Raw genomic sequence first — 26,171 nt, 5'->3', positions numbered from 1 at the left:
GCGTGAGAGTCGAAGGCGGCTCGTCTGCAATAGGTAACTCCGCCAGTACCTTCGGCAGGGGTTCCGGGACTCCAGATATCTTTTCGCGTAAACGTGACAGCGCACTCTGTGCCCCTTCGCCGTAGATAGGTGGTAAGAAAACGCCGAATATTCCGAAGAGGCAATATGCCATGTCTTCTTTTACGCGTAGTCCTTCGGCCTTTTGCCCATGACATACGTTCTTTAATACTGAATTGTGAAAGGGGACTTCTTCGGAGGGCAGGTTCGGGGATCTTCGTGATTTCGACGAGCGATTGTTTGAGGGATCTTTTATCGCCTAGGCGCTGGCCTTCCCGCGAGAAAAACTCAACTGATGCCGGGGCGATTAGTTCTTGGAGTGTCCAGCCGCGGGTAAACCACCTGCTCTGTCGAAAGGAGACCTTCCACGTCGATCGCGATAGTTCGTCGGTCTCGATATCGGTACCTTTCGAAACATCGGCAAGGTATGCGTAGCATTTGGTCGACTGCTGATACCAGCGGAACATGGAATTGATCGCCTCCGAGAGTTCGGAGCTACTGGATTTGTCGATGCAGCAGCTGTCCACCCAGAAGTATTGAATATTATCGTCGGCAGCCTGCCTTGCACAGAACTCGAGCTTCTGGTAGCCTTTCTTATCGAGCCCTGTGTTATCCGTAACGTCTTTGAATGTAACCTCCTCCTCCCCCCAGGTATGCGAAAGTATCGCATACGAGGGGATGTTCTGGGACACCTCGGTAAGGCTGAACTTGCCATCCGCACGTCGTATAGGCAATTCTCTCAGCTTGGCTAGCGGACCTCATTCCGGCCCTTGTGACTTCGCATGCTAAAGTTAGCAGTCGCTCGAGGACATCGTACACAGGATTCGCCAAGCATCCAGAGATGGTCCTCTCTTACCTGCAGGCCCATTCCCGCTCATACTGGCCTCCGGATCCGTTCATGGAGGAGCTGGAGTAGCCACTTCCTGTGGTCTTTCGTTGATCGTCGATAAATCTATGTAAAGGCCGTCGGCTCACAGATTTCGTAAGACTTTTAGGCACAGCACCAACCAGCACAGAATCGATGGGGAACTTCTCAAGCTGCCTCGTGCTTAGACCGCACATTACCGCAGACAAGAGATACGCAAAAAGAAGCTATCACAAGTCCATGCCAAGAAATCCGAACTCGCGCCGGCCCAGACGAGAACACTCGCGGGAACATCGCACCCGCAGGATGTACCCGCACCATCGACATAGCTCGATTCGGTATGTCCTCGTAGATATTGGAGGTAAATACGACTATCTAGCCAGGAAGAGAAGAAATGAATCTCGAGCTGTTCATTCCCGCTCACGTTATGATGGCTGCCACCAAAATATGCAATTGTATGGTGGGACAAAGAAGGCGGACACCACTCGGGAAGAAATCGAGGAACAACTGCTTCGAAACCTAGCAGTCGCAAGACACAATGCCGAGATAGCATCCCGCCCAGCACTTCCGCGTCAACGTCGTGTGCGCTTTGGCTCGGTCACCAACATTTGTTGAAGAGTTGGTCTGTAGTGATGCACCAATGCAAGCGGATGCCATTATAGGCTATCTTAAGCAGGAAGAATGGGAGATGGCTCCATCTTCTGGCGCTGGAATATGTGATTCATATCTACAGTATATCTAGAAATATATTTTCACCCTAGAGTATGCAAGGAAAGGTATGCGTATTGGACGGGTAGCGGCGGGCCAAGGGGTTGGCTATGCTCACTAGCCACAGTGCGCTAATTGACTATGCCAACTTGGCAACTTGATAGGAACGCGGAATGGATTCATTCGTTACCATGTACCCATGTTATTGCTCTACGGAAGATCATGCTGAAATGGCGCACTATATCTACTTTGCGATATCGGCACTTGTTACTGTACGCGGCATGACTCTAGTTATGGCCCCTGTGTTAGCTGCATTGGAATCTTGGGGACAGAACTCGGTCATAGGAGTGGTGTAGAGGAGATTGTTGCCTAAGCACCTTGGCATCCCACTGATGAAACTTGGTAACCTGGAACTTGATAACGGGTGGACTTTTATAGACCGAGTCAGAAGCTCAGAAGCGGACATCGTGGCTATGGTAGAATGTAGATACATGGGTCTGAAGTCTGTACGTACTGTACAATACTATAAGCTCGCAGAAAAATGCGGAGATATTGCCCACCCGGCCGTAATGATATTGTAATGGTCCCTTTTTCCTAATAATCATAAAGTCACGATTCGGGCTTGGACAACCCTACAGTACAGTAAAATCCAGGTTCAGCGTCCGCCTTTTAGATATGAAAAGAATAAGCGTCAAGTACTGTGGGGCGTGTGCACGGTGCGTAAGTGATATGGCAGAAGTACCGGTCATCGCCAAGCCAGACTTTCGTAGGGCTGCATATTTGGCGCTGACACGTACCGCTACTGCTAGGCCCTGTACTCCAGCTGCCTTGGATTCAACAGTGGATCAGTGGATTGCATACACCCTGGATAGAAGCGCACCTTTGAGCTGACTGTATGTACGTAATGTGCATATAACCGTCTTTTCCGAAGCTCTTAAGTCTAAATATTCGTATAATCTAAAGGCATACATATATAGGCTGCATTCTGTTCACTCATCCGTCATCTATTCCCAGCCAAAATGTTGAGTGTCCAGTACCGTTTGCTAAGCAACAAGGTAATCTCGCAGCTTTTAATGTGCAAGCAGCCCGAGTAGATGGAGTTCACGTCACGTGATGTGAGTCATACCCAGCCACGGCTTGTGTTCCTCGTCCGCCCCAAGTCCTTCGCTGGCTTTTACGTTTCGCCACCTCCTGGTCGTAACAAGCTACGGTCTAGAGTGATTTAGCGTAGCCATGGAAGACACGAACTTGGAGATCCCCTCTTTTCACTTTGAGGATGCGGGTCTTGATTTTAGCACTCCCGTTGCCAGCCCGAGCGGGAGTCCTACTCGCTTTGGCGGGCCGTGGAGGGGTGGACGAACGACCCCCGAGCCTGGCGCAAGCGCGCCTGGCTCGATTCCTTTGCTTTACACCCTTACGTGGAAGCTACAGCTACGGAAAGGAAGAATCACTAAACTTACTGAAGATACTATAGAGGATATCGAACTTGCGCCCGGTGCGTACTGGAACGAAGTCCTACAGTCCGAACTCGCGATCCTTGTGCAAAGCAAATTACCCGAGCCTCGATACCAACCTGACGAGACGTCGATTACTGTATCCAACTCCAAACGCGGCGAGCGACCTTTCCAGAAGCGCTTTAATAAGCTGTTAATCGATTGGACGGTCATAGAAAGCAAGCTAAGGTTCTGGAGAAACCAGGGTAACAATCTAAAAGTTGCCATCTCGTTTATCTACAAAGAGGCCCAGGCGGCAAAAGACGGCAAGACAGGACGTGGAGCTACTAAGAAACACACTGCTGCACTAAACAACCTAGTTGCGCAGCAGGAAGCATCTGGTCATCGTCCCGTCTGGCGGGACGTTTACCAGCTTATGGAGTGTGTTAGCGCTGCCTGCACGAATCGAGGGTTCTCTTGCTGGCGTAACAACGAGAAGCATTACAAACTTGACAGTGATATCATGGACCGGCTTGTCGACTTTGCCGAGGAAGGAAACAAGCTGGACACGCATGCCGATGTGCCGCAAAGGATCCGTGACGTGATCTGCACACGTACGGACGAGGCAGAGGCGCGTAGACTGCGAAAGAGAAAGGCCTCTGATCCGTTGCCTGTCACGGTGCGCGTGCTCTGCCACGGGCGCCGTGATGATGCCTCAGTAGAGTGTTCTGGCGAGACCCAACCAGTACAGCTTGATATCCCTCTACCGGAAGATGAAGCCCCTATAGAGTACAGCCGCTGGCTCAGCGCGAAGGTTACGAATCAAAGATGGCGTGACGCCTCGCGGCTGGCAGGTGACGTCGTGGTTGACAAAGGCTACGATCTTGACTGGCTCTTCACCCACCAGAAGGCCGGCAAAGATATGTTAATTGAGAATGGTGTATTGGAGGGCGTTGCCGCCAGGTTTGTGAGCTGGGTTTCTAAATGGGTAGACGACGCTGGTAGAGATTGAAGCTAGTACGATTTCTGTATTTTACAAGGTTTTTTCAGGAGGCGGTTGCTCTACGTAAAGCCCAGCATTTCGAAAATGACCTTCTGCGCTACCCTGCTGATTGCCAACGACCTTGGCGCATGATTTCACATAACTCTCAAAGTCTCTCTGGATGAGACTGCTGTTACTTTTGCGTTGCGACTTTATGCATGCCTTGACCTGGCCAAAGAACTCCTCAATAGGGTTGGTCCGAGGAGTGTACGGGGCGATGAAGTCTGACTTGACACCGGCCTCTCGACACATCTGCTGGACTCTCTCGGAATAATGGAACCCAACATTGTCCATAACGAGTACGGTCTCAGGCTGCGGCCATCGGCCACAGTGACAGAGCAGCTGGTCGATGAAGTCCTCGAAGGTGGCTTTATCCACGGATCCGTAGAAAAAGCGAGACAGCTTCACGCCTTTCTGTGTATATGCTGCAAGCATAGACAGCCGACTATCGCGCTGGAATTTAGCCTTCTGCACGGGCGTAATCCCCTTCAGTGCCCATCCCTTCCGTCGGAACATGCCAGGCTTGTCGAAGCCAGACTCGTCGATGAAGACCAAATGATACGATCGACATCCCAGCATTTTGAGTCTGTACTGGTAGAAGTGGCGTAGTTCGGGCTTCTGTTGCTGGGCTACGCGACGCATTACCTTGAGAGTCATAGCACGCTTATCCAAAGCCCGAGAAATACTCGTCGCAGATACATCTACTTCAAACTCTTTACTAATAAAATCCATCATTTCACGCCGGTCCATGTCAGGCTCTTTCGCAATCTGATGGCAAAGTGCTATTTCCATAGTGGGAGTAATCTTGGGGTCGGGGCCAGGACGGTTGGAAGGCGTCGTCGTTGTTCCGTATCGTGCGTGCGTCAATCGTGCTCGGCGGACGGCGCGTTCGCTGCAAGGGATAGCTTTGACAATCTCGTCATTCGTTGCCCCTTGAGTAATCATGGAAAGCATTTGGTCATGTCGAGATTTCGACAGTCGGGGGGCCATATTGATGGTCTTGGTTGGGGGTTTGTCGGGAAACGAAATGTGAAGAATTGCAGGTTGGAAATGGCGAGATAAGAGCGCCGCAGTTAGGCCATCAGTCGAAGTCACAGTGCCCGTGGAGCGATAGTTTCCTCTCTTTTAGCGGCAACAGGCCTGATTTTCAGTGGGTAGTTGGCTAGACCACGGGGCCCCATCTACTAAAGTAATGAACAAGTGCCTGGACATGGACAGTGCTTTCCACCACTTGGGTTGTTCGGCGGACCAAACTCTGTTTTGACGACGTACTCCATATTGAACCGCGCAATGTCGAAAGAGAAGTTCATTCAGTTCGATACCAATCAGTAACCAAAACGACTATTCACCTCGACCACTACGCCCTGTATTCGCCCCTTCGAAGTCGGTCGCAGCATCTACCACGCCATGATGCTGATTGGACAGCGGCGCTCGCAAAGTCGCGCGGGGTCGCCCTTCGCAGCAATGTCAGCCGCATCAGGCTGGCGCCTACAGCATCTGGCCATCTCGAACTCGACATGCCCGACCCTGACGGCTTCGCTACCTAACGAAGACGCCAGTAGCATCGATAAATCACTATTATACCTGAGATCCTGGCCTAGATCGATGTCGTACTAGTATGAACTCGATGGGTTCGAGCAGCAATCCTAGTCCGCCTCTGAGGATCCTCTCCCTGGGTAAGTCCCCGGTGGTTGTGTCCAATGCTCTGTCTAACAGCCCAAGATGGCGGCGGCATCCGTGGGAAGTCCAGCCTCCTGATTCTGGAGAACATCATGGAGCGTGTTCGGGAATCAGAAGGCCTCGACCGAGTCCCTAGGCCATGCGAATACTTCGACCTGATCGGTGGCACAAGCACAGGCGGGTATGCTTTCCACTATCCCCATCCGTCTCACCTGCTAACAGCCCTATCAGGATCATTGCGATCATGCTTGGGAGATTAGGAATGACAGTCGACGAATGCATACGAGCGTACGAGAATGTCGGCCGGGCCGCCTTCACTCCGAAACGGAAGTTCCTATCGATCGCCCCGCCGAAAGGTGCATTCTCTGCGACATCCCTCGAGGCTGCTATTAGACAAGTCGTTCGAGAAAACTGTACGGAGTTGGCGTGCGTAACGCAGCGAAGTCAAGGCCAGCCCACCGCCGATACCTGCTTACATGAAGATCTAAGGTTACGTGGCGCAACCTGCACGAAGACGTATGCTATTATATTGGACTAGGCGGTGACACTATGGCAGGCAATACTAACCTCTCACAGTGTTGTCCTAGCAATCACGAAGGCGAACGTTGATACAGGTCCCACTCTCTTCACGACATACGACTCGTCTACGACTTTCCAAGACTGTACGATCTGGCAAGTTGCCCGTGCGACCTCGGCTGCCACGACCTTTTTCAAGTCCATCGAGCTTGGCCGGGACAAAATCGAATTCATCGACGCCGGATTCGGATATAACAACCCATGTGAGGTCCTCATCGAGGAAGCCGAGAAACAGTTTCCCGATCGCAGCCGATTGCATGTCTTGAGCATCGGCACCGGACTTGGGGACGTCGTCGACATTCAAGACACCCGATGGTCTATCCTCAAGGCGCTGAAAAGGATGGCGTCGAGTTCAACAGCGGTGGCAAAGAAACTTGACCGCCAATATGGTGATGGAGGACAGTACCACAGATTCAACGTTGAGCGGGGGTTGGTCGATATTGCATTATCCGATTGGCAACAAACGAGCAAAATATCGGCCCATACGCACAACTACTTGCAAGAGGACGAGAACAAGCGGGCTATTCAGAGATTCGTTAACGGCCTTCTCTACGATCCTAGAGCGCAACAAAGTGCCACAGACGAGCCTTCCGGGTCATCTAGCTGTTAGTAATGAGAACGTTTCTCTGAATTGAAGTACTTGTTAATTCTACTGTAGCCTATCCTTACTACATTATTCCGTTTCTCCAAAACAGGAAGTTCATCGGAAGGAGTAAAGTCCTGGAACTTCTCCAACAAAAGCTGTTCACTTCCCAGGATTGCCGGACACTCGCTATTCTTGGACTTGGTGGCGTAGGCAAGACCCAGGTTGCCCTTGAGTTTGCATACTGGGTGAAAAAGAGCCAACCAGACTGTTCTATCTACTGGGTACCGGCATATTCCCAAGAGAGCTTTGAGAAAGCCTATCTAGACATTGCGCAAAAGATCGGTATTTCCGTCGATATTGACAAGGAGGACCCCAAGATAACGCTACGGAATCATCTCAGCTCAGAAGGTGCAGGCAGGTGGCTGTGGATCGTCGACAACGCAGACGACGGCAATATCTTGAGCGGGCCGACTGGCATTTACGATTATCTGCCAGAGAGCGAAACTGGTGTGACTATTTTCACGACTCGGTCACCCGACCTTGCTCAGTGGATTGCACAAAACGATCAGATCCTACTAGACCAGATGGATAAGCCAGAAGCCCGAAGTCTTTTAGGGAACTTACTTATTCGCAACGATTTGCTCCAAGACGAAGCATTAACAGGGCAGCTTCTGAAGACACTAACGTACTTACCACTAGCAATTGTACAAGCCGCGGCCTATATCAACAGCATGCAACACCATCATTCGCCGATCAAAAGATACCTAGAACTTCTGCAAAGTACCGAAGGCGACTTGGTCAGTCTTATGAGCGCTGCGTTTGACGATAGAAGGCTGTATCAGAAGGACCAAAAAGCGGTGGCTACCACGTGGCTCGTTACGTTCGACCAAATCCAGAAGGAATATCACGATGCGGCTGAATTGCTTCTATTCATATCATGTATCGAGCCGAAGGATATCCCACGGTCGCTACTACCGAGCTTTGGCTCCGAAGCGCGAATGGAGCGAGCACTTGGCACCCTTTCTGGATACGCCTTCTTAGAGAGTCGTAACGTTGAGGATATATACGGCATGCATCGCCTTGTACATTTGGCAACGAGAGTCTGGATTCAACAGCAGGCACGCAAAGAGGAGGTAACAGTCAGCACAGTCAGGCATGTCAAGCTCAAATTCCCGTCGATTAACCCTCTTAATCGCCAAGCGTGGCAAATTTGCTTTCCACATGCTTTTCGACTGCTCGATGAAAGTCAGGCCTACCAAGTCGAGGAGCGATATGATCTAGCATTAAAAGTAGGACAATGTCTATTTACGGACAGGCGGTTCAAGGACGCTATAAAGTATCTTGAAGAGGTGTCGGAGTGGAAGGAAGGATGCCTCGTTAATGAAGATCCCGATCGACTATCTGCCGCTCATTGGCTCGCAAGCGCCTACCTTGACGCCAGGCGGATCCCCGAGGCGATTGCGATGCTCGAGCACGTGGTCGAGGTGTGGAAGACGACGCTGGACGAGAAGGATCACTCTCGACTTACGACAGAACAAGTGCTCGCAAGCGCCTACCTCTCCGCCCGGCGGATCCCCGAGGCGATTGCGATCCTGGAGCACGTGGTCGAGGTGCGGAAGACGACGCTGGACGAGAAGGATCACTCTCGACTCGCGTCAGAACACTCGCTCGCAACGGCCTACCTCTCCGCCCGGCGGATCCCCGAGGCGATTGCGATGCTGGAGCACGTGGTCGAGGTGCAGAAGACGACGCTGGACGAGAAGGATCACGACCGACTTACGACAGAAGAAGTGCTCGCAACGGCCTACCTCTCCGCCCGGCGGATCCCCGAGGCGATTACGATGCTCGAGCACGTGGTCGAGGTGCGGAAGACGACGCTGGACGAGAAGGATCACTCACGACTCGCGTCGGAACAGGTGCTCGCAGGCGCCTACCTTGACGCCAGGCGGATCCCCGAGGCGATTGCGATGCTCGAGCACGTGGTCGAGGTGCAGAAGACGACGTTGGACGAGAAGGATCACTCTCGACTCGCGTCAGAACACTCGCTCGCAACGGCCTACCTCTCCGCCCGGCGGATCCCCGAGGCGATTGCGATGCTCGAGCACGTGGTCGAGGTGCAGAAGACGACGTTGGACGAGAAGGATCACTCTCGACTCGCGTCAGAACACTCGCTCGCAACGGCCTACCTCTCCGCCCGGCGGATCCCCGAGGCGATTGCGATGCTCGAGCACGTGGTCGAGGTGCGGAAGACGACGCTGGACGAGAAGGATCACTCTCGACTCGCGTCAGAACACTCGCTCGCAACGGCCTACCTCTCCGCCCGGCGGATCCCCGAAGCGATTACGATACTGGAGCACGTGATCGAGGTGCGGAAGACGACGCTAGACGAGAAGGATCACTCACGACTCGCGTCGGAACAGGTGCTCGCAGGCGCCTACCTTGACGCCAGGCGGATCCCCGAGGCGATTGCGATGCTCGAGCACGTGGTCGAGGTGCAGAAGACGACGTTGGACGAGAAGGATCACGACCGACTCGCGTCAAAACACTCGCTCGCAACGGCCTACCTCTCCGCCCGGCGGATCCCCGAGGCGATTGCGATGCTCGAGCACGTGGTCGAGGTGCAGAAGACGACGTTGGACGAGAAGGATCACTCTCGACTCGCGTCAGAACACTCGCTCGCAACGGCCTACCTCTCCGCCCGGCGGATCCCCGAGGCGATTGCGATGCTCGAGCACGTGGTCGAGGTGCAGAAGACGACGTTGGACGAGAAGGATCACTCTCGACTCGCGTCAGAACACTCGCTCGCAACGGCCTACCTCTCCGCCCGGCGGATCCCCGAGGCGATTGCGATGCTCGAGCACGTGGTCGAGGTGCGGAAGACGACGCTGGACGAGAAGGATCACTCACGACTCGCGTCGGAACAAGTGCTCGCAAGCGCCTACCTCTCCGCCCGGCGGATCCCCGAGGCGATTGCGATGCTGGAGCACGTGGTCGAGGTGCGGAAGACGACGCTGGACGAGAAGGATCACTCACGACTCGCGTCGGAACAAGTGCTCGCAAGCGCCTACCTCTCCGCCCGGCGGATCCCCGAGGCGATTGCGATGCTGGAGCACGTGGTCGAGGTGCGGAAGACGACGCTGGACGAGAAGGATCACTCTCGACTCGCGTCAGAACACTCGCCTCGCAACGGCCTACCTCTCCGCCCGGCGGATCCCCGAGGCGATTGCGATGCTGGAGCACGTGGTCGAGGTGCGGAAGACGACGCTGGACGAGAAGGATCACTCACGACTCGCGTCGGAACAGGTGCTCGCAGGCGGCTACCTTAACGCCAGGCAAGCTCAAAAAGCCGTTGATCTTCTTGAACATGTTGTGACGGTGGAAAGTCAACTATTCGATGAGGACGATTCCGACCGACATGTATCGATAAATTTACTGGAAGATGCACGGCAGCAATTATAAACTGAATAGGAGCCCGGGAGTGATATTTCGGAATAAGGAACATAATCTATATGATATATATACAATAAAGCACCTTGACATCGCTAAAGCAGTCAAATAATCGCCGATGCACACAAGTAACTAACCATAGTTATCCACTTTATGTACAGCTGTTGTTGGAGCCTTCGATCCACCTCGGTACTTACCTGGTCGTAGCGGTACATGTAAGCGCCAGAAATGCATTCTTCCAGCGCTTTCGTGGGACGCTGACAGGTACTTATGACTCATTAGGATGCCCTGTGCAGAAGGCCCCACAGTACTTTAAACAGATATTTTCACATATCTATTGCGGACGCTGAACCTGGACTTTACTGTATCTTTCGAGAGGGAATAAAACCTTGGATAACGCATTGAGATACTCGGGTGCCCTCCTTCAATGTCTTGAACATTCTCACGCGCTCGTTCTGGTCCTTGGTCAAAATATCGCTTATGAAATTCTGCAGGCATCTAAATGGCTTAGGACCGGGAGAGTCAGTGGCGCGCCGGAATCATCCAGCGTCTCAATGGGGGGCTGAGAAGCAGCGCCGAAAGGGTTGTTCACGCGCGAGGGCGGAAGCGCTGCTGGAACAATTCAGGGTTGGTAATCCAGAATCGGATCTTAGCCCGGTTGACCTCGTTCTGCTGATCTGCCTCTCGAACGGGGGTCTGCTAGAAGTGTAAGTGATGGATCAGTACTTCCTAATCGAGAGTCTCTAATTGGCAGGTGGATACATATGGATGACATACATATTGGAAGCGGCGTATTGCGTGTCGTCGGAGGAATGCAGACACAAGATCAGGAATTGTGCCGGTCATAACCTACGGCGGAAGAAGACGGCAAACGTTACATACCAGTCGCATGGGTCATATGTGCAGTATGGCGGTAACTATAGCGTGTAAAGTGGACATAGGAGGTTACAGTACCTCGCGCGTTCACAATCGAAACGTCTCGCGAGGATTTTCTGCCTTTACTCCTATAGTGGCCTGTAGACCTGTTCGTCCTAGGGATGCATTATACGAGTAGCTTATCGACGTACGACGATTCAGTGGCATACTGTACTCTCTTTTTGCTGCATCAGCTCGAAGGGGCTCACGGGCTGTTTGCGGTCCTTAATTCTGTTGGCCCTTACTGTGGTGCAGAATCGGAATCGTCGCTCAAGTGGCACTGAGACGGGAATGAACGCCTGACGGACAGCTTGTGATGCGTCCCATACCTGTTCTGGTGCGCAGGAGCCTGATGTTCCCACCGCTCCACTTGTACCATTCCGACGTAGAAGGCTACCTACCCCAGAGCTTGAATCATCCAGCAGCGTATTCTCTTTTTGCTGGATCTATCGAAAGCTCGAAGATCATCGCACACTGTTTCTCGTATAGCAAGAGGCAACTACCACCCTAGGAGCAACTACAGTCCTAGGAGCAACTACCACCCTAGGAGCAACTACCACCCTAGGAGCAACGACCACCCTAGGAGCAACTACCACCCTAGGAGCAACTACAGTCCTGGGAGCAACTACAGTCCTGGGAGCAACTACAGTCCTAGGAGCAACTAACATATCCCAGGAGCAACTACCACCCTAGGAGCAACTACAGTCCTAGGAGCAACTACAGTCCTGGGAGCAACTACAGTCCTAGGAGCAACTACCACCCTAGGAGCAACTACAGTCCTAGGAGCAACTACAGTCCTGGGAGCAACTACAATCCTAGGAGCAACTACCACCCTAGGAGCAACTAACATATCCCAGGAGCAACTGCCATCCTAGGAGTAACTATATAATTCAAAGTAGACCTCTACGTTTTGTCTCGTTTTACATAGACGTTAGTGATCATGGACAGCACACCTTGGAACACAATGAACGATGGGGACTTTTATCGGAATATCAGACGATTTCAGATGGAGGCAAATGCCGACCTTGAAATTCTCTGGATGTCAAAATTATCACCGCATAAGCGCAAGTATTTGACAAAATTTTGCCAGGTCGAGCGTTTCGAATCTTTGAAGGAAAAGTTCGACCGACTCCTCATCATAACCGGGCTTTGGATAGACATGAGATTGAGCACGCTACATAAATTGCTAACGTTGTTTTCGAAATGCCCGGAGGTAAGTGTCGCCAAGAATTACAAATCATTTCTAACAGCTGTCTAGGAGATCAATAATTATCTCGATCACATCTACCATACATGGTCACGGATTCTGCATCACGATGCCACTAAGCTGCAAAAAGTCGACACAGCAACCGTTCGCAAGCTGCAGCTCAGGTGCCCGAAATACTCAAAGGCTGATGCAGACTTGGTGCGATATGAGATGGAGTCTGGGGAAGCCTTTTCCAAATTTGACGTTCGCGAACGGGGAAGCATCTGGGGCGACCTACTTGAGATCGATTATCTGATTCCATCTTTTTTCACTCTGTTCGAAGACCTGAAGTACTTGGAGTCCTGCGCAGAGAGCATGCGCTCCATCATCGAAGAGCCCAAACAGTGTCTTCCCATCAAAGCTTCCCTACGCGCTAATTTTCCGCAACCTAGTGGAAGACCTTGGCAGTGCGAGATCGAGACAGGACAAGGCATTTTCGCTTTGAAAGAATATCCACCTGAGCAACAGTTTGGTTTCGTGGAAAAACAGCTTTGGCTCTGTTGCATGAGAGACTACTCACGACTGCCTCTGCCATTGCAGAAGAAGCAGGGCCTCCTGGCAAAAGCCGGCCGTGAGAAAGCAAAAGAAGGTACCTTATTGAGGTTCGCGAAATTAGCACACCGTTTGGGTGTAAGGAACAAGAAGATTGAAGCACTACTTCTAAAGTCGAATGGCGCACAGAGACTGCGAGCTGTTATGGTTGAGGTGCTAAAGCCGGATCGTAACAGATGCTGGGATTTTATCAATTCCGTCTTGAAGGAGTCGGACGAAATTCTAGAGGCTACAACTACGTCACACCAGAGGCGGCAGTCTGCCTCAAGATTGGCATGCCCAACGGCCACGACTTTAAAGCGTCGATGTGGATATCCAAAGCTGGAACATCACATGATTGATCGGAAACTACTTTACCTCGAAAACATGTATGGAGAGGCCCCGGCTCAGTACATGACTCAGAATGGCGAAATCACTTCGTTTTTCGTACGCAGATGCGTTTTCCGCGCGTTTTGGGTCACTGACAGAGGTGAACTATATCCCAGCGTCGAGGAGGGGTCTGATTGGGACAGCATGGCTTTGTCTGAGGGAGCAATGGACTTGATCCGGCCCATAAGTCCCACGAGGTCCGCAACTTTAACGCCCGGATTACCAGATATGACAGGCGATCCACCAGCAGCACAAGAAGTACCGGTTCCTGAGGTGCAACAAGAGATCGCATACAGAGAGGAACGCATTTCAAAAGGAGAGATCTTGGGCCTTGCCAGGCGTCATGTCCTCTTTCTAACATACTACGAGTCACAGTGGAGGGTCGCATCTCAAGTCCCTTTAGGGCCGAACGCTCAATCCGAGGTTGAAAAAACAGCAAAGACTTGTATAGAGTCTGGCGCGCTCCCATATTCAATCTTACTAGTACCGATATTGGCGACTGAGTGCTACAATGCGGCCAGGTCGAGTGGCAGGAACGTCGTACTGTTAATGGATATTCATAATGTAAGGATTGACGATGAGCTGAGGAGGGCGGTCTCGGAGCTGTTACGTAGTGACGAGAATTAGACGGGAACTCCAGCCGAATAAAAGAATGCGAACCAAATCTGCTCAGTTGCTGATTCACTAAACGAACATTCGTCCGGTAAACCATGCATGACACCGTCTTGTGGCATACGTTGCAGAAATACTTTCTCAGGGCAATGCGTCTGTCAGCCCAACTCTCCAGGAGGCTCTCAATATCTACTGTCATTTAAGGATGCTTTTAGCCTACCATTGAGCGCTTCGCATATCAGCACGCACGCGACGCAACAAAGGTTGTGCTAAAGAAGAGCCCTCAGAGTAGTAGCTTGGACGCCACATATATTCGATGCTGCAGACTTGCCTGGCTGATGCGCCTCTGATATGCCAGAGTCTAATGCAGTTCCTTAAACATGGTCCACCAGAAGCGATCTACATACCAGCAGAGCTAGCGCTTGTGTTTTTTCACGTATCAACATGTGCCTCCGTCTTCAACCGAAATGGATACCGCTGAGACGTGCCCAAAGGTCTTCCAGCAATCCGCCTCGTCGCAAAGGGCCTTTAAGCTGCCACCCGGCTGTTCTGACAGACAGCGCTCTGCAGCGATGCATCCATCGCGCTGTGGCCGGGTATCTTGTGGGTGCTGACGAAGCACCTGCATTCGTTACAGCGGTCGGCGTAGCGTTCGTCGTAGAGCTGGGCTCGGTGCGGGCGGGCTGCCGCTCCACTCTCTGTCGGGGAGCTCGGGCGCCTGCTTTATGATTAGCGTCACGTGGTCACTAGTCGAGAAGCTGTACTCACCTTGCGTTTGTGGTGGAGGCAGCTGCCTCGGACCCAGTGAGAGCTGCTGCAATATACTCTAGACCGGTATCGTACTCGTCCTCCGTGTCGCCATCTACGTCCTCACGGCATTGGCATCGTTGGCGTTCGGCTGGGCTCGAAATCGACGACTTTGGCTTGGTGGCGCGATCGTGTTGCTTGGCCGTGGCTCGGTCTCGCGTGGCAGGCGACTGATTGACGGAACAGTGCCTGTCGGCAATGGAGTTGGGAAACTCGACGGAACGTATGCAACTCAGACTGGGCATAGACAATTCTGCTCAGGGTCCGGCACCTGCTGCCCGCGCGGGATGTGCATCGCCGTTTCTATTCGCTCGTGCGTCGGGTTTCAGCACGCAAGCGCGCTGAAGACATCGCAGAACCCGCCGCGCCCTCTGCGTTGATCGGCAGCAATCAGCCGCCCTTGCGAGCCTTGTCTCTTGCCTCTTGCTATGGGCCATGACGGAGGTTTAGCCATTTAAACGACTCGCGTAATTTGCTTGACACTTTTCGGAGCGTCTTCCTGAGGGTGTTGATTAAGCTACAATAGCTTCGATGGCGAGATGAAACATGAATGATATGAGCTCTAGTCGAGTGAAGAGGTCCTTGTCAGGTCAGTTGCTGATCTGGTTCTGGAATCCATTTTGGCAAGCAAGATTCTTGGCCCAGCTTCTCTTCAGAGCCTTCTGAGACGAAGTCTTGTGCGGTACAGAGAAAGTTGGGGAGCTGGCCCTAATGGCGCGGGGTCGCAAATCGGCTCTGCGCGCTTGTTGGGGCGTTCTGGCAGGCTACCGGTCGCGCTAGTCGCCATAGCTACTCTTCTAGCTCTGCATCCGTACAGTGGAGGTCGACGGGGCCAGGGCCAGAAACAGAGCGTGAAAATATTCGAGCTCTGGAGGGATGCAGCAGAAAGAGATTCTAGGTCGGAAACAGTACAAACGGATGGCAGGGGATCAGGCTTTTGTCATGCTGGATGATTCTGGCTCCGTATGAATCGGCACTCTACGTCGAAAATGATACAAGGGGAGCGGTTGGGATTTTAGACTCGGTGGACGAATGAGTATCAATCTGCAAGTGGACGATGACCAACAATGGCACACGTCAGGACCGATGCGCGTATGTTGTCCTATCTATACCGTGATTCGTAACAATTTCGTCGGTGCCGACTCTCGTCATTAGCTAAGCTACGGTTTCGCGATGTCTTCCGCAGTACCACTCCATAGGTTGGTGCTATTAGGAGAAGAAGGTGTCGGGAAAACCGCACTTGTAATCCAGTTCTACATACACCACTTTGTCCCAATGGTAAGTTGCTCCCAAATTCCCCTTGCATCTCATGCTAGTCAATACTTTGCTGTCCTACAGTATGACCCCACCATCGAAGATTCATACCAAAAACAAGTCGTTGTCGATGGACGGGCATGTGCTGTCCAAGTCCTAGACACTGCTGGCCAAAAAGACTATTCCGTACTGCGTGACCAATGGATACAACACGGCTAAAGCTTCTTTCTGGTATATAGCATTACTTCCAGATCGTCTTTCTCGAACGTACGAGATCTCTACGCGAATATTCGACAGACGAAGGAATCACTAGATCTACATCACCTCGGGCCCATACTGCTTATTGGGAACAAGTGCGATGTCGAATCGGAGCGAGTGGTATCGACTCAAGAGGGCCATGCTCTTGCGCTCGAGCTGGGCTGCGGATTTGTCGAGACTTCGGCAAAGTACGGTGTGAACGTCAAGGCGGCATTTTTCGATACCGTGAGAATACTTCGGCGGGGGCCTACGGTGGCTCTTGTAGAGCAGCAAAGATGTGCCAAAGAGGTTGATGACCCCTTCACGGACGACCAGGATCAGCGTGTTTGGCATCAATTTCGAAGCATCCTTTGCCGCTACTGCTGCGTCCACTAATCGATATGGCTTGGGACTTGTTTGTTGTTAGCGCCCGTTCATGTACACTTCAATGACTAGTAAAATCTAAGTTAACTAAATGCATGGTAATTGTCACGGGTATCTTCACGACCCCCATGGCTGATGCGTTTCCTATCCTTCTTCCTTTTTCGGCGGCTAAAACGGCTAGCTTTTACGTATCCGGTATAAACTTGTACAATGAACGTGTATGTCCAGTCCGCCGCCGGCCGGTCTCACATGCCGCATGCTCGATGTGTTACCCTCGCCACCCCATACTCATGCGCCTGGCCTAGGACATCGCTACCTGAACTAAGGCGCGCGTCGCTCGTCATCAACTGGCGGATAGCTGCGTAAGTCCGCTTTTCCTAAGCATCTACACAGCGAAGAGAGGGCGGATATGCCGCAGTGACGTCGGATCAGGAACGATTGCTCCTACCAAACGTGTTTCTGATCCAGTACAGAGGACCACCACTATCTCTGTCAGCGAATGGAGCCCTTAGGGATCCGGATGCCGAGCGACTTGGAGGCGAAGGGCCTCTGGCTCTTGAGGGCCGTGGCAGAGGCAGGTCAATAGACGAAAAGATAGAGCTATGCCATTGCGAACCACTTCGTTTATCAGAACTGCCCCGGGCAATCCGAAGCAAGTCGCCTAGGGACTCCAGTAGGTCCCACTGGCTTTGACGCAAGTTCGGCCTATACCGTCTCGCACTTGAACGCGGCGTCCAAGATCGCCCTGCCTCCGAACCCGATGCTGCCTCGTTTCTCTGAGACTGGCCTGCCTGTTCCCCCTCGATCGAGGCTCTGCAAATCGGGCAGGTGTTGTGCTCCTTGAGCCACAACACTACACACCAGTCATGGAACCAATGCTTACACGGTAACACGGCGACTTCATCTCCCAGGCCTACATCATCAAGCTTCAGGTCCCAGCATCCCCTCCTCCAGCTTTTTCCTGGGTAGCTTGGATATCGTCTCGTGGACGCAGGAGGCGCGGCGTTCGACTGGGGATAATCCTCCATAAGACTTGTGATGATACGATCCAAGGCCTCCAGGGAGTGGACTGCATCACCATGGACAGCATTCGGGTTGGTCAAAAGCAGATGGTGTAGAATAGCAGAGAGGTCCATTCCAACATTGCCTGGACTGCTAATACCACCCGGGAAACCCAGACCGTCAAGTCCTTCTTGGGTACCCAAGCATGTGACTGGAAGGTTGGGGACCGGGGGAACAGACGGCGCGTGTCTGAATATATCTGCAAAGGCCCTGTGAATTCTATCAGCACAGGTTGACGTGAGACACCAAAGTAACCCTAAGATCCAGGATTGCAGCGTGAAGAGGTATCGTACGATTGAGAAGGATGATCTGGCGGGCCAGCATTGGCACCAGGTCGGTATGTCCGACAGCTGCCACTGATTATGGTGAAGCTTCTCGCCCCAGAGTGTCCCGACTGAAATCTGGCTGTGTAGACTTGCGGATCTGCTACACTCTCTCCGGTCCCTTCAAGGATGGGCTGGGGACCGTTCCGACGGATCACACCTACCCCGTTGATGGCGCCCAATACTTTCGGAGACCTTCTTATGGCATACCCACTGCTGTCTGGCCTAGCATGTTCTGGAACGCGGGGGCCTTGCCTGCCTAGAGACCAGTAGACTGAGCGGTGTCTAAAGCCAACACTTGATACATGCTGCGTATACCCTTCATTTTCATCTTCATCATGATCTGACTCAGCGCCGCGGGGGTTGACTCGGTGGGAGGGATGAGTGGACCTAAATCAGGTACATCACCGTGCTCTTCTCTAGGACCATTGTCTGGACCAATCTGGCAGGATATCCGTTAGCTTTGAAGTACCCCGATGCCCGGAAAGCATACATACTATTTCGGTGGCACCGCGTGCTGCCGAAACATCAAAATGCCGAGCCTCTGTCGGAGCGTTGGGTGCTATGACCTGCTACCTCTCGTCTGTGGCCGGCCTAGCCTGGGGAATGATGTATTAATGATGCGAGGCTTCGGTCCAGTTGTTACGAACCCTGTTGTGGCGTGCGGACATCCAACCGAATGATGCCCTCGTCTCGATTCCTTTGCTGTTGTTGGCCGTGGTAAGGTGGCTTGTTACCCTGTGCGCAATTGAGTCAAATTAGGGAATACTCGTTTTTCATGCTTGTTGTCGTAAGGTAGACTTCAATAGAAGCAGACCATGCCTAGGACAGGACTTGAAACGATATGATGGTATCTTTCAATGGAATCATTCCAAGCTAGCAACCCAGTTCAGGGCTGGCATGCAACTGGCTAAGGCACGACAAACGAGAGCACTAGGGGTTGCGATGATTCAGAACCATGACAAAAGAGGCCTTGTTCGTAATCTCCAATTATACCATTTTTGACCTATTCGCAATGAAACCAGAATTACCCAGTAATATTATATGGTACTGACTTTTTGCTGCTTAAGCTCGAAGAGTCTCACAGGCTGCTCCCAGCCTGAATAATATTGACCCTTACTGTGAAGCAAAATGGGAACGGTCGCGCAAGTGGCATTGAGAGACGGAATGGACGCCGGACGGACAGCTTGTGATGCAGCCCATACCTGTTCTGGTGCACAGGACCAAAGCCTGATGTTGCCCCCGCTCCGCTTGTACCGTTCTGACTAGATCGCTGGTGGCCTCAGAGCCAATCATCCAGCAGGGTATTTTCCTTTCACTGAATCCGCCGAGAGCTCGAAGATCCTCGCGCGCTCACAGCCTGCAGACTTGTTGGCCTACTGGAGTGCAGAGTCGGAAGAGTAGCAATGACAACCAGCGGGCCAGGTCTAGAACCCACCGTTATTAGCGTAGAGCCGGTTCGCAAGCTCGCGTCATTTTAGGACCAACTGCACACTCCTCCTGAACTGCGCAAGGACTTCTCCTCAAGACACACCGAGGAGAATCTGGGCCCGAGATCCATCTTGCCAACAAGGGTTCTGGAACCAGATCAGCAGCTCCCCTGACGACGCTCGCCCATCTCGAGCTCGTCATGGCTGACTTTCTTTCTCCAAAACCCATATCGAACGACCTGAAGCTACTACTGCTGTATTGAGTTACTGTACAGTACTGTGCTATTGGCCGTGCCTCAGACTGCATGCGCCGCTTCAGCTGCCGAGGATAGGATGCTATGGTAATGGTGACCAGCTAAAACGGGGCACGCAGGGCTTTAATTGACAAGGAAGCAACTCAAAAATGTACCGTAGATTAGCGTCAGTTGCCCTTTGGCTTCGCCGCCCGGGCGTTAATAGGTTGTCTGTGTGTATCTGTATTACTGTCAAATCCAGGTCCAGTGTCCGGATTTTAATTAAGGGTTCTTGCCAATGAGGTAATGCGGAGTATCGGCACAGCAAACAATGTCCAAATTCTGTCGCAACACCGGTTGTACTCCAAAAACGACCGTTACGCGCTGTACAGATACCCGGCGCTACCTAGTTGCTATTGTCCTGCTTAAATACAGATCTTTGGGCTGGGGCACGAAGAAATCTCCGTTTTCTGTGGCCTCTAACCCTTCTGCGTTGTGCGTCAGGACGAGTACCAGAATTGTTGATGTCATAAATACTGTGTGAGAGGACTAAATCACGCACACCAATATTACGGCTTGTTCACTGCTGCCATGGAACCCCTAGACGATTCGTGCAAGCGCCATACTCAAATTACGGATTTGACACCACAAGAACTTGGTCTTTCGAAAGCGCCGCAAGGCACTGGCAAAAATGCAAGGGTTATTAAGCGAAAGGCTCGCCCGAGCCGTCGCTTACAAGCTGTAAAATTCGCTACGCCTAAAAAGCAAGACGAATCTCTGATCTTGAAATACGAATCCCCACTGCACCACTACAAGATGTCATTCAAAATGGAGCTCGGTGGTCTCATCACATATGGCGTTAGAAAGCAGCCACCATTTACTAGCGCCCATATCCAGGAGTTTCCAGCTTCTCGAATAGTTGAAGTGCTTCACTGGTATCGAAACCTTCACCACAAAAGCCTAGCCGAGGCCCAAGAAGCTTTCTCTGCGGGTGAGATCCTTTACATTGTACTGGAAGAGACGGCAGTTACTCTAGAAGGTATAATTCGATGTCCGGCGTATCCTGATGTTGACCAACTGAGCGTGATTCTAAGCATGGTACAGATCCTTGTTTGGTGTGTCTAAGTGGGCTTAACTGACTGATGGCAGGTCCTGGGCGGGCTTTCATTCCTGGAGCGGCAGCATTTCTTCATCAATCTGGATTGCAGTTTGGTTCTGCTGAGCAATGCCGGAGACTTGAAGATCGGTAAGCTAATATCTTCTAAGTTGTTGACGTGTACCTAACTCCGCGTAGGACTTCATAAACCTACCCAGGGAATATCGGTATCTGAAGGAACCTTGCGAAATGCGCAATTGGCCAGAACTATCACGAGCAGACTGATGTATAAGACCACAACCAGCCAATCTCACCATGCCAGCAATGCACGTTGGTCAGTGAACTGTGAGGCGAGTGGCTTTTATTTAGCTTTGAAAGATGCGAAATCCAGTACGGAGTTACTGCAGGTAATAGCGTTCATCGAAATTCTATCTACAAAAACTAACTGATGTAGCAACAATTCCTCGCCAGACAACGCCCGAAGGAAACATTGAAAGATCTCATTCGTCTAGCGCAAGTCAGTGTGCCATACAATTACCAGATAGCAAGTTGTCCAGTTTAGAATGCTCAATTTAGCAGAAGACCAACGTGCCTTCTACTGCTTTATATATAGTTGTCCTTAAAGTAGACCCGACAGTTGCCCACATCCCACGGCGTCATAGCTCCCCATGATGGTTCACTCTGGTTGATATTCTAACTCTTGTATCCTGATACCATGTTCGACATACGGCCTGGTGGCATGTCTTAAATCATCTCTGAGCTTTCGGATGCCCGAAACTATCCCAAGATCAGCTATCAGACGCATGAGCATATTGGTATCCTTACCTAAAATAAGCACATTTCCCGTTTCTTGTTTGAATTCCGACAAGACCCTCTCGGATCGTGTAAGATTGTTTCCTTCCCTGACTTGGGTAAAATGCCCCTCAAACTCTTGCCTGAGGAGATGTTCGAAATCTGGCGACCCTCGGAAAAGAGTGGCGCGGTGACCCCAAGGCACCTCCATCATCCCATTCTCGTGGTATATCGATATGGATAGAATCTACCAATCAGTCTTTGGACCTTAGCCAGGCGTTCTGGCAAAACTCACGTAACTTTCCCCGAGGGTGTCGTCGTCCAGAAACTCGTTCAGGAAAGGTTGTGCTGCTGCTACCAGCTCTTGGGAAAGTCAGTGCTGCGATTTCGCACAAGCGAACTGAGCGTACCTATTTGTTGGATCATCCATATGAGGTGAACTCGTCGAGTACATCCTTTCCTGTAGTAGTAGCCGTGGATGACTTTTCTCAGGTACGGTAGCATGGCAATGACGCCAGGACCACTTGCAACCAGGAGAACAGTTCTATAGTCGTTGACTGCAACGTTGGTGCCATGAGGACCGGTGATAAATGCTCGCCTTTGTACGCTCTGACCGCCTTGGCGCCTGCAGTGGCGCAGAAGCTTTCCAGTGAAACCACGTCGTGGCTGGATGATGAGTTCTATCGAGTTTTGGCCGACCTCAGCCCACGAGGCTACAACAAATGGATGCGACTGAGCGAAGGATAGAAGGCTCACGCGGGGAACACAAAGAAGCACGTATTGACCAGCATCAATCTCGCACGGCCGTGGCAGACTGAGGGTTATATGAACGAATCCGTGAGCATCACTAATGATAGCGCGGGTGCATGGCTCGCCCCATTTCACGTTCCGGTACACAGCCATGGAAAGGCGAGCCAGCACCGAAGCAGTCAGTAGCCCTAGATAGGCAATGAAATATCTGAATCGCAACTTTCCCGAGTTGAACAGATGGAAACAAACCCCGACAATAAAGACAGTCGCCAAAAGCCGATGGATCCAGAGGAAAAGCTCGTAGGCTACCATACGCAGCGAAGGTAAAGAAAGCAGGACTACGAAACATGCTGAGACAGCAGCCTATGCTAGTTTCAGTATTTACCAAAAGAAAATGGAGGTGGGTCTTACAGAATATGCATATAGGTGTTCGTTGAAGTTGAAATCACCTCGCCCCGCGATAAATGATAGAACATGCAATATTATATGGCTCAAACACATGAATCCAGCAGCGCTGTGAATGCGTAAGACCAGAATTCGGTAATCAGCAAAAAGGATTGGCGTAAAATGGAGTATGAGGGGAAATTGGTTCAACAGAGCCAAGTCACCAGCCCGTAATGCCGCAGCTGGCAGTGAGGCAACCCGGAAGGTCAAGCAGAAGATATTGAGGCCGATGTACGTTATGGTCAACGCCACACGTGCTACTGTGGCGGAATCGATATACTGATGGCTTTTCCAGAGATAGCTATAAGCTAACCACTTCGTGATGCACAGGTGACCACGTCTTAATGCCCGCTTGAACCGAACAAGTGTCCTGAAGACGAGTAAGATAGTAAGCGAACTACACCACAATATGGCAAAGACTAACACAGGTTCTACCATATTCTCGGTGTTGTAATAACAAGGCTAGAAACCCGTCTGTGGGAACTGCAGTAATCAAACGAGACGCTTTGCTCGAGCTGAAGAGGGTTGGACATATTGTACAGTACGGTATGTAGAGTGCCGGATACACAGCAGTATGGGATACGACAGTTAAGGCCTGCAAGGAGTGAAGAGGCTGAAATTGCCGCTTCCAACGCTCCCATGGGGAGGTACTGGACTTTTGGGGCTATTTTCGGCAACTATGGCATGCTACGTCAAATCTGTCCATGAAATGTGTTCAATCCAACAATGGAGCCAGTACGATAAGTTCTTCTCGCAACTAGGCACAATGAGAAACCTTCATTAACCGGTGCTCGCCTCCAGAAACCGTCGCTCCTCCAACTCGTTACGATCGGAAAACATCCTAATATGCATAGAAGCCGACAATGAACGCAACACACAACAAGAAGCAAAAGGACAAAGCCCGAAAGCGGGGCGCGTCTCTCAGAAGCAAAGTAATAGAACTAGGCAAACATTGCGATATCTTGAGCGCGGTTATTTATTGGAACCCGACACACAAAGCTTTCGAGGCCGTTATGTATTTGCCAGACGGCCAGCTAGTACCGGACCTCAATCAGCTTGTAAATATCTCTCCTGTACCGTCTGTCGCTTTGTATTGACTGGCCTAGTTCCGCGATTTGGAAGATACCACAGCGCACGCCCCGAGTGCACGAACCCTTTCAACACGCATAAATAAATCACGTCGTCATCGACGCGCTGATAGGAATCCCCCTGATAGAGATCAAATGAGAGCAAGCCCTGCCCAACTGGGCGATCAGGAGAGCCAGGAATTGCTGGGCAATCATGTTGGTATGTCATGCAGTCAGAGACAAAGATATCAGAAAGGACAGACATTATTGATAATTCCAAAAGAAATAGCAGAGTCCATTACCAATTCCGAAATCGAAGCAACTACAGCTGCTTTACTGGGACGGCCAGAGCCACGTTATAGTCCGGGCTCGGCAGATACTGCTATCCCGACTTGTTCGACTGATGCGGCAGATTCTCACAACAATCCATTTGCCACACAACTGTTGGACGGTGACGATACAGCAGTATCGGGAGATTCATTTTGGGGTGGCGCAGAGCGATATGTCTACCCAGCTCTCAGAGTTACTAAACGGCCTAAGCACTTCAAGGAAGAGAGGAGCTCTCTGGCACTCAAAGTCTTCAGAATGCTTGAAGAGCTTACAGAGCGACAAATGTAGTACCTTGTCTTAACACGACGCCCGACCTATATATATCTCTTAAATACCGGAAGGGTGAAGGGGTATACTACCTAAGGGACGTCGCCCTACTTAAAAAAAACAGTCGAGGGCATTATAGAGTAATCCAGAAGTGAAATTATAGCTATAAATACATCTTAACCCCGATAGGCTTCAGAAAGTTCAGAGTGATAAATCCCAACATAGACCAATGAAGTCTTTCCATAACGTTCTGGATGGTTTTGGGACAGTATTATGGGTTTCTAGATGGCGCAAAGACCTCACTACCTCTAGTCGCGTTACTATTTGCTGTTGCATTTTTATCACGCATCCTTTGGCTGAAGATCCATCCTATCTGTTGCGCCTCAAACTCCTGGATGGCCTTCCAGCGTTTCCTTCTAACACTTTCCAAGTCGGACGTACTCGTCTTCCAGACTTGGTGTACACCACTCCACTTGTGTTGTTACTCTCACTACGTCTCCTTGGTATCATGCGGTTTTTTACTAACTGTCTCCCTTGTACGCCGTAGGACACGACGAGCCTCGCAAGACAGAGGTTGTATGGATATATGTGATGCCTGGCGCCGAGCAGGTTTCGCAGCGTGGTGTTGCGTGATATTATCGAGCCGTCGTTTTCCGCCTGTTTCTACTCAGTGGGATCAGCCATTCTGCCTTCGCACGTTGGTTCCGGCTTACCCTACCGTGTTCACACGAAGTGGCTCGAACATGCTCATTATAAGCGGACGATGTATTTCCTGTAAGGGTAACCATTGTTGGACAGGCGGGTGGGTTTACTGTACTTTTCCATAGGTCCACCAACCTTCTGTACGAAACAAACACCATAGTGTCGAATGATTTTATTGCAGCTTGCCAAATTACGCACAATCGAGTATTATGCGCGGAGCCGTCTTCCATATATCATACCGCACCTTCCCAATTTCTGTTCTAAATCCAGCTCCGTTATCCGTTCTCGAGGGAATTATGGAGAGCTGTATAGGTTGGCACATCTACTTTTGACCACGCCAAAGCTCAGATGTCCCTTTGGACTTATGTGTAATACTGTACATATGCACTTCCGTTCCTAGAATGGAGAATACACTGTGTGCCATACATCAAGATGCAGATTTAGCGGAAACAAAGATCCCAGCCCGATTCTCTGCCTATACTGGCCATGAGAGGTTCCAAAAACGACGGATGATAAAAGAACTCCGGTATAGGCCCGCTAACACTGTCCTAATCCCAGCTAGTACTGTAAATACAACTTCCCAATAGGGAGCATCTAAGTGCAGGCTCTGTTGTGGGCACTGACCCACCCATTATTGATCCCTCATACCTCTTACGGTACTTTATGTGCAAGTTTCCGTTTGCGGACGTAATACGATGCTCTATTAGCGGCGCTAGTATAGGACAGCACAGCTAGGCACATTGGAGTTTCTTCTACGTTTTGTAGAGTGCGCGACCCTGGCATCCCAATTACCAGATTTAGCTACCTTGGAGACCTCTGTACTTGAGAAACCATTCTAATCCTACTAATTACGTAGGCTTATGGCTATCCAATCTGCCATTAACAGCAAAAAGGTGATTGCCGCT

At 51.2% G+C, this 26,171-nt stretch overlaps 7 protein-coding genes across 7 annotated transcripts; 4 read left to right on the top strand and 3 right to left on the bottom strand.

Moving 5' to 3' along the window:
• Positions 1-2,863: 2,863 nt before the first annotated feature.
• Positions 2,864-4,075, top strand: PG994_015216 (uncharacterized protein; the record flags this gene model as incomplete). The annotated part of the gene is made up of 1 exon (XM_066866623.1): positions 2,864-4,075. The coding sequence occupies one exon, from the start codon at positions 2,864-2,866 to the stop codon at positions 4,073-4,075; it is 1,212 nt and encodes a 403-aa protein (XP_066707537.1).
• A 1,648-nt stretch (positions 4,076-5,723) lies between these two features.
• PG994_015215 (FabD/lysophospholipase-like protein) lies at positions 5,724-10,406 on the top strand (the record flags this gene model as incomplete). Its single annotated transcript, XM_066866622.1, has 6 exons — positions 5,724-5,781; positions 5,828-5,966; positions 6,017-6,301; positions 6,362-6,966; positions 7,020-10,069; positions 10,119-10,406. 6 exons carry the CDS (start codon positions 5,724-5,726, stop codon positions 10,404-10,406), a joined length of 4,425 nt encoding a protein of 1,474 aa, XP_066707536.1.
• Positions 10,407-12,273: 1,867 nt separating this feature from the next.
• PG994_015214 (uncharacterized protein) lies at positions 12,274-14,103 on the top strand (the record flags this gene model as incomplete). Its single annotated transcript, XM_066866621.1, has 2 exons — positions 12,274-12,522; positions 12,568-14,103. 2 exons carry the CDS (start codon positions 12,274-12,276, stop codon positions 14,101-14,103), a joined length of 1,785 nt encoding a protein of 594 aa, XP_066707535.1.
• Positions 14,104-14,616: 513 nt separating this feature from the next.
• PG994_015213 (uncharacterized protein) lies at positions 14,617-15,190 on the bottom strand (the record flags this gene model as incomplete). The annotated part of the gene is made up of 3 exons (XM_066866620.1): positions 14,617-14,806; positions 14,857-15,107; positions 15,167-15,190. The coding sequence occupies 3 exons, from the start codon at positions 15,188-15,190 to the stop codon at positions 14,617-14,619; spliced, it is 465 nt and encodes a 154-aa protein (XP_066707534.1).
• A 1,274-nt stretch (positions 15,191-16,464) lies between these two features.
• PG994_015212 (uncharacterized protein) lies at positions 16,465-16,740 on the bottom strand (the record flags this gene model as incomplete). The annotated part of the gene is made up of 1 exon (XM_066866619.1): positions 16,465-16,740. One exon carries the CDS (start codon positions 16,738-16,740, stop codon positions 16,465-16,467), a length of 276 nt encoding a protein of 91 aa, XP_066707533.1.
• A 3,586-nt stretch (positions 16,741-20,326) lies between these two features.
• PG994_015211 (uncharacterized protein) lies at positions 20,327-21,149 on the top strand (the record flags this gene model as incomplete). The annotated part of the gene is made up of 3 exons (XM_066866618.1): positions 20,327-20,916; positions 20,968-21,064; positions 21,133-21,149. The coding sequence occupies exons 1-3, from the start codon at positions 20,410-20,412 to the stop codon at positions 21,147-21,149; spliced, it is 621 nt and encodes a 206-aa protein (XP_066707532.1). The 5' UTR covers positions 20,327-20,409.
• Positions 21,150-21,974: 825 nt separating this feature from the next.
• On the bottom strand, positions 21,975-22,805 carry PG994_015210 (ferric/cupric reductase transmembrane component 2; the record flags this gene model as incomplete). Its single annotated transcript, XM_066866617.1, has 3 exons — positions 21,975-22,069; positions 22,117-22,644; positions 22,706-22,805. 3 exons carry the CDS (start codon positions 22,803-22,805, stop codon positions 21,975-21,977), a joined length of 723 nt encoding a protein of 240 aa, XP_066707531.1.
• Between the last annotated feature and the right edge of the window lie 3,366 nt (positions 22,806-26,171).

Source organism: Apiospora phragmitis, assembly GCF_038363925.1.
Source record: "Apiospora phragmitis strain CBS 135458 chromosome Unknown utg000016l:1.0-887042.0:1.0-888152.0, whole genome shotgun sequence".
Classification (NCBI taxonomy): Eukaryota; Fungi; Ascomycota; class Sordariomycetes; order Amphisphaeriales; family Apiosporaceae; genus Apiospora; species Apiospora phragmitis.
This window is presented reverse-complemented; position numbering and strand designations above follow the sequence as displayed.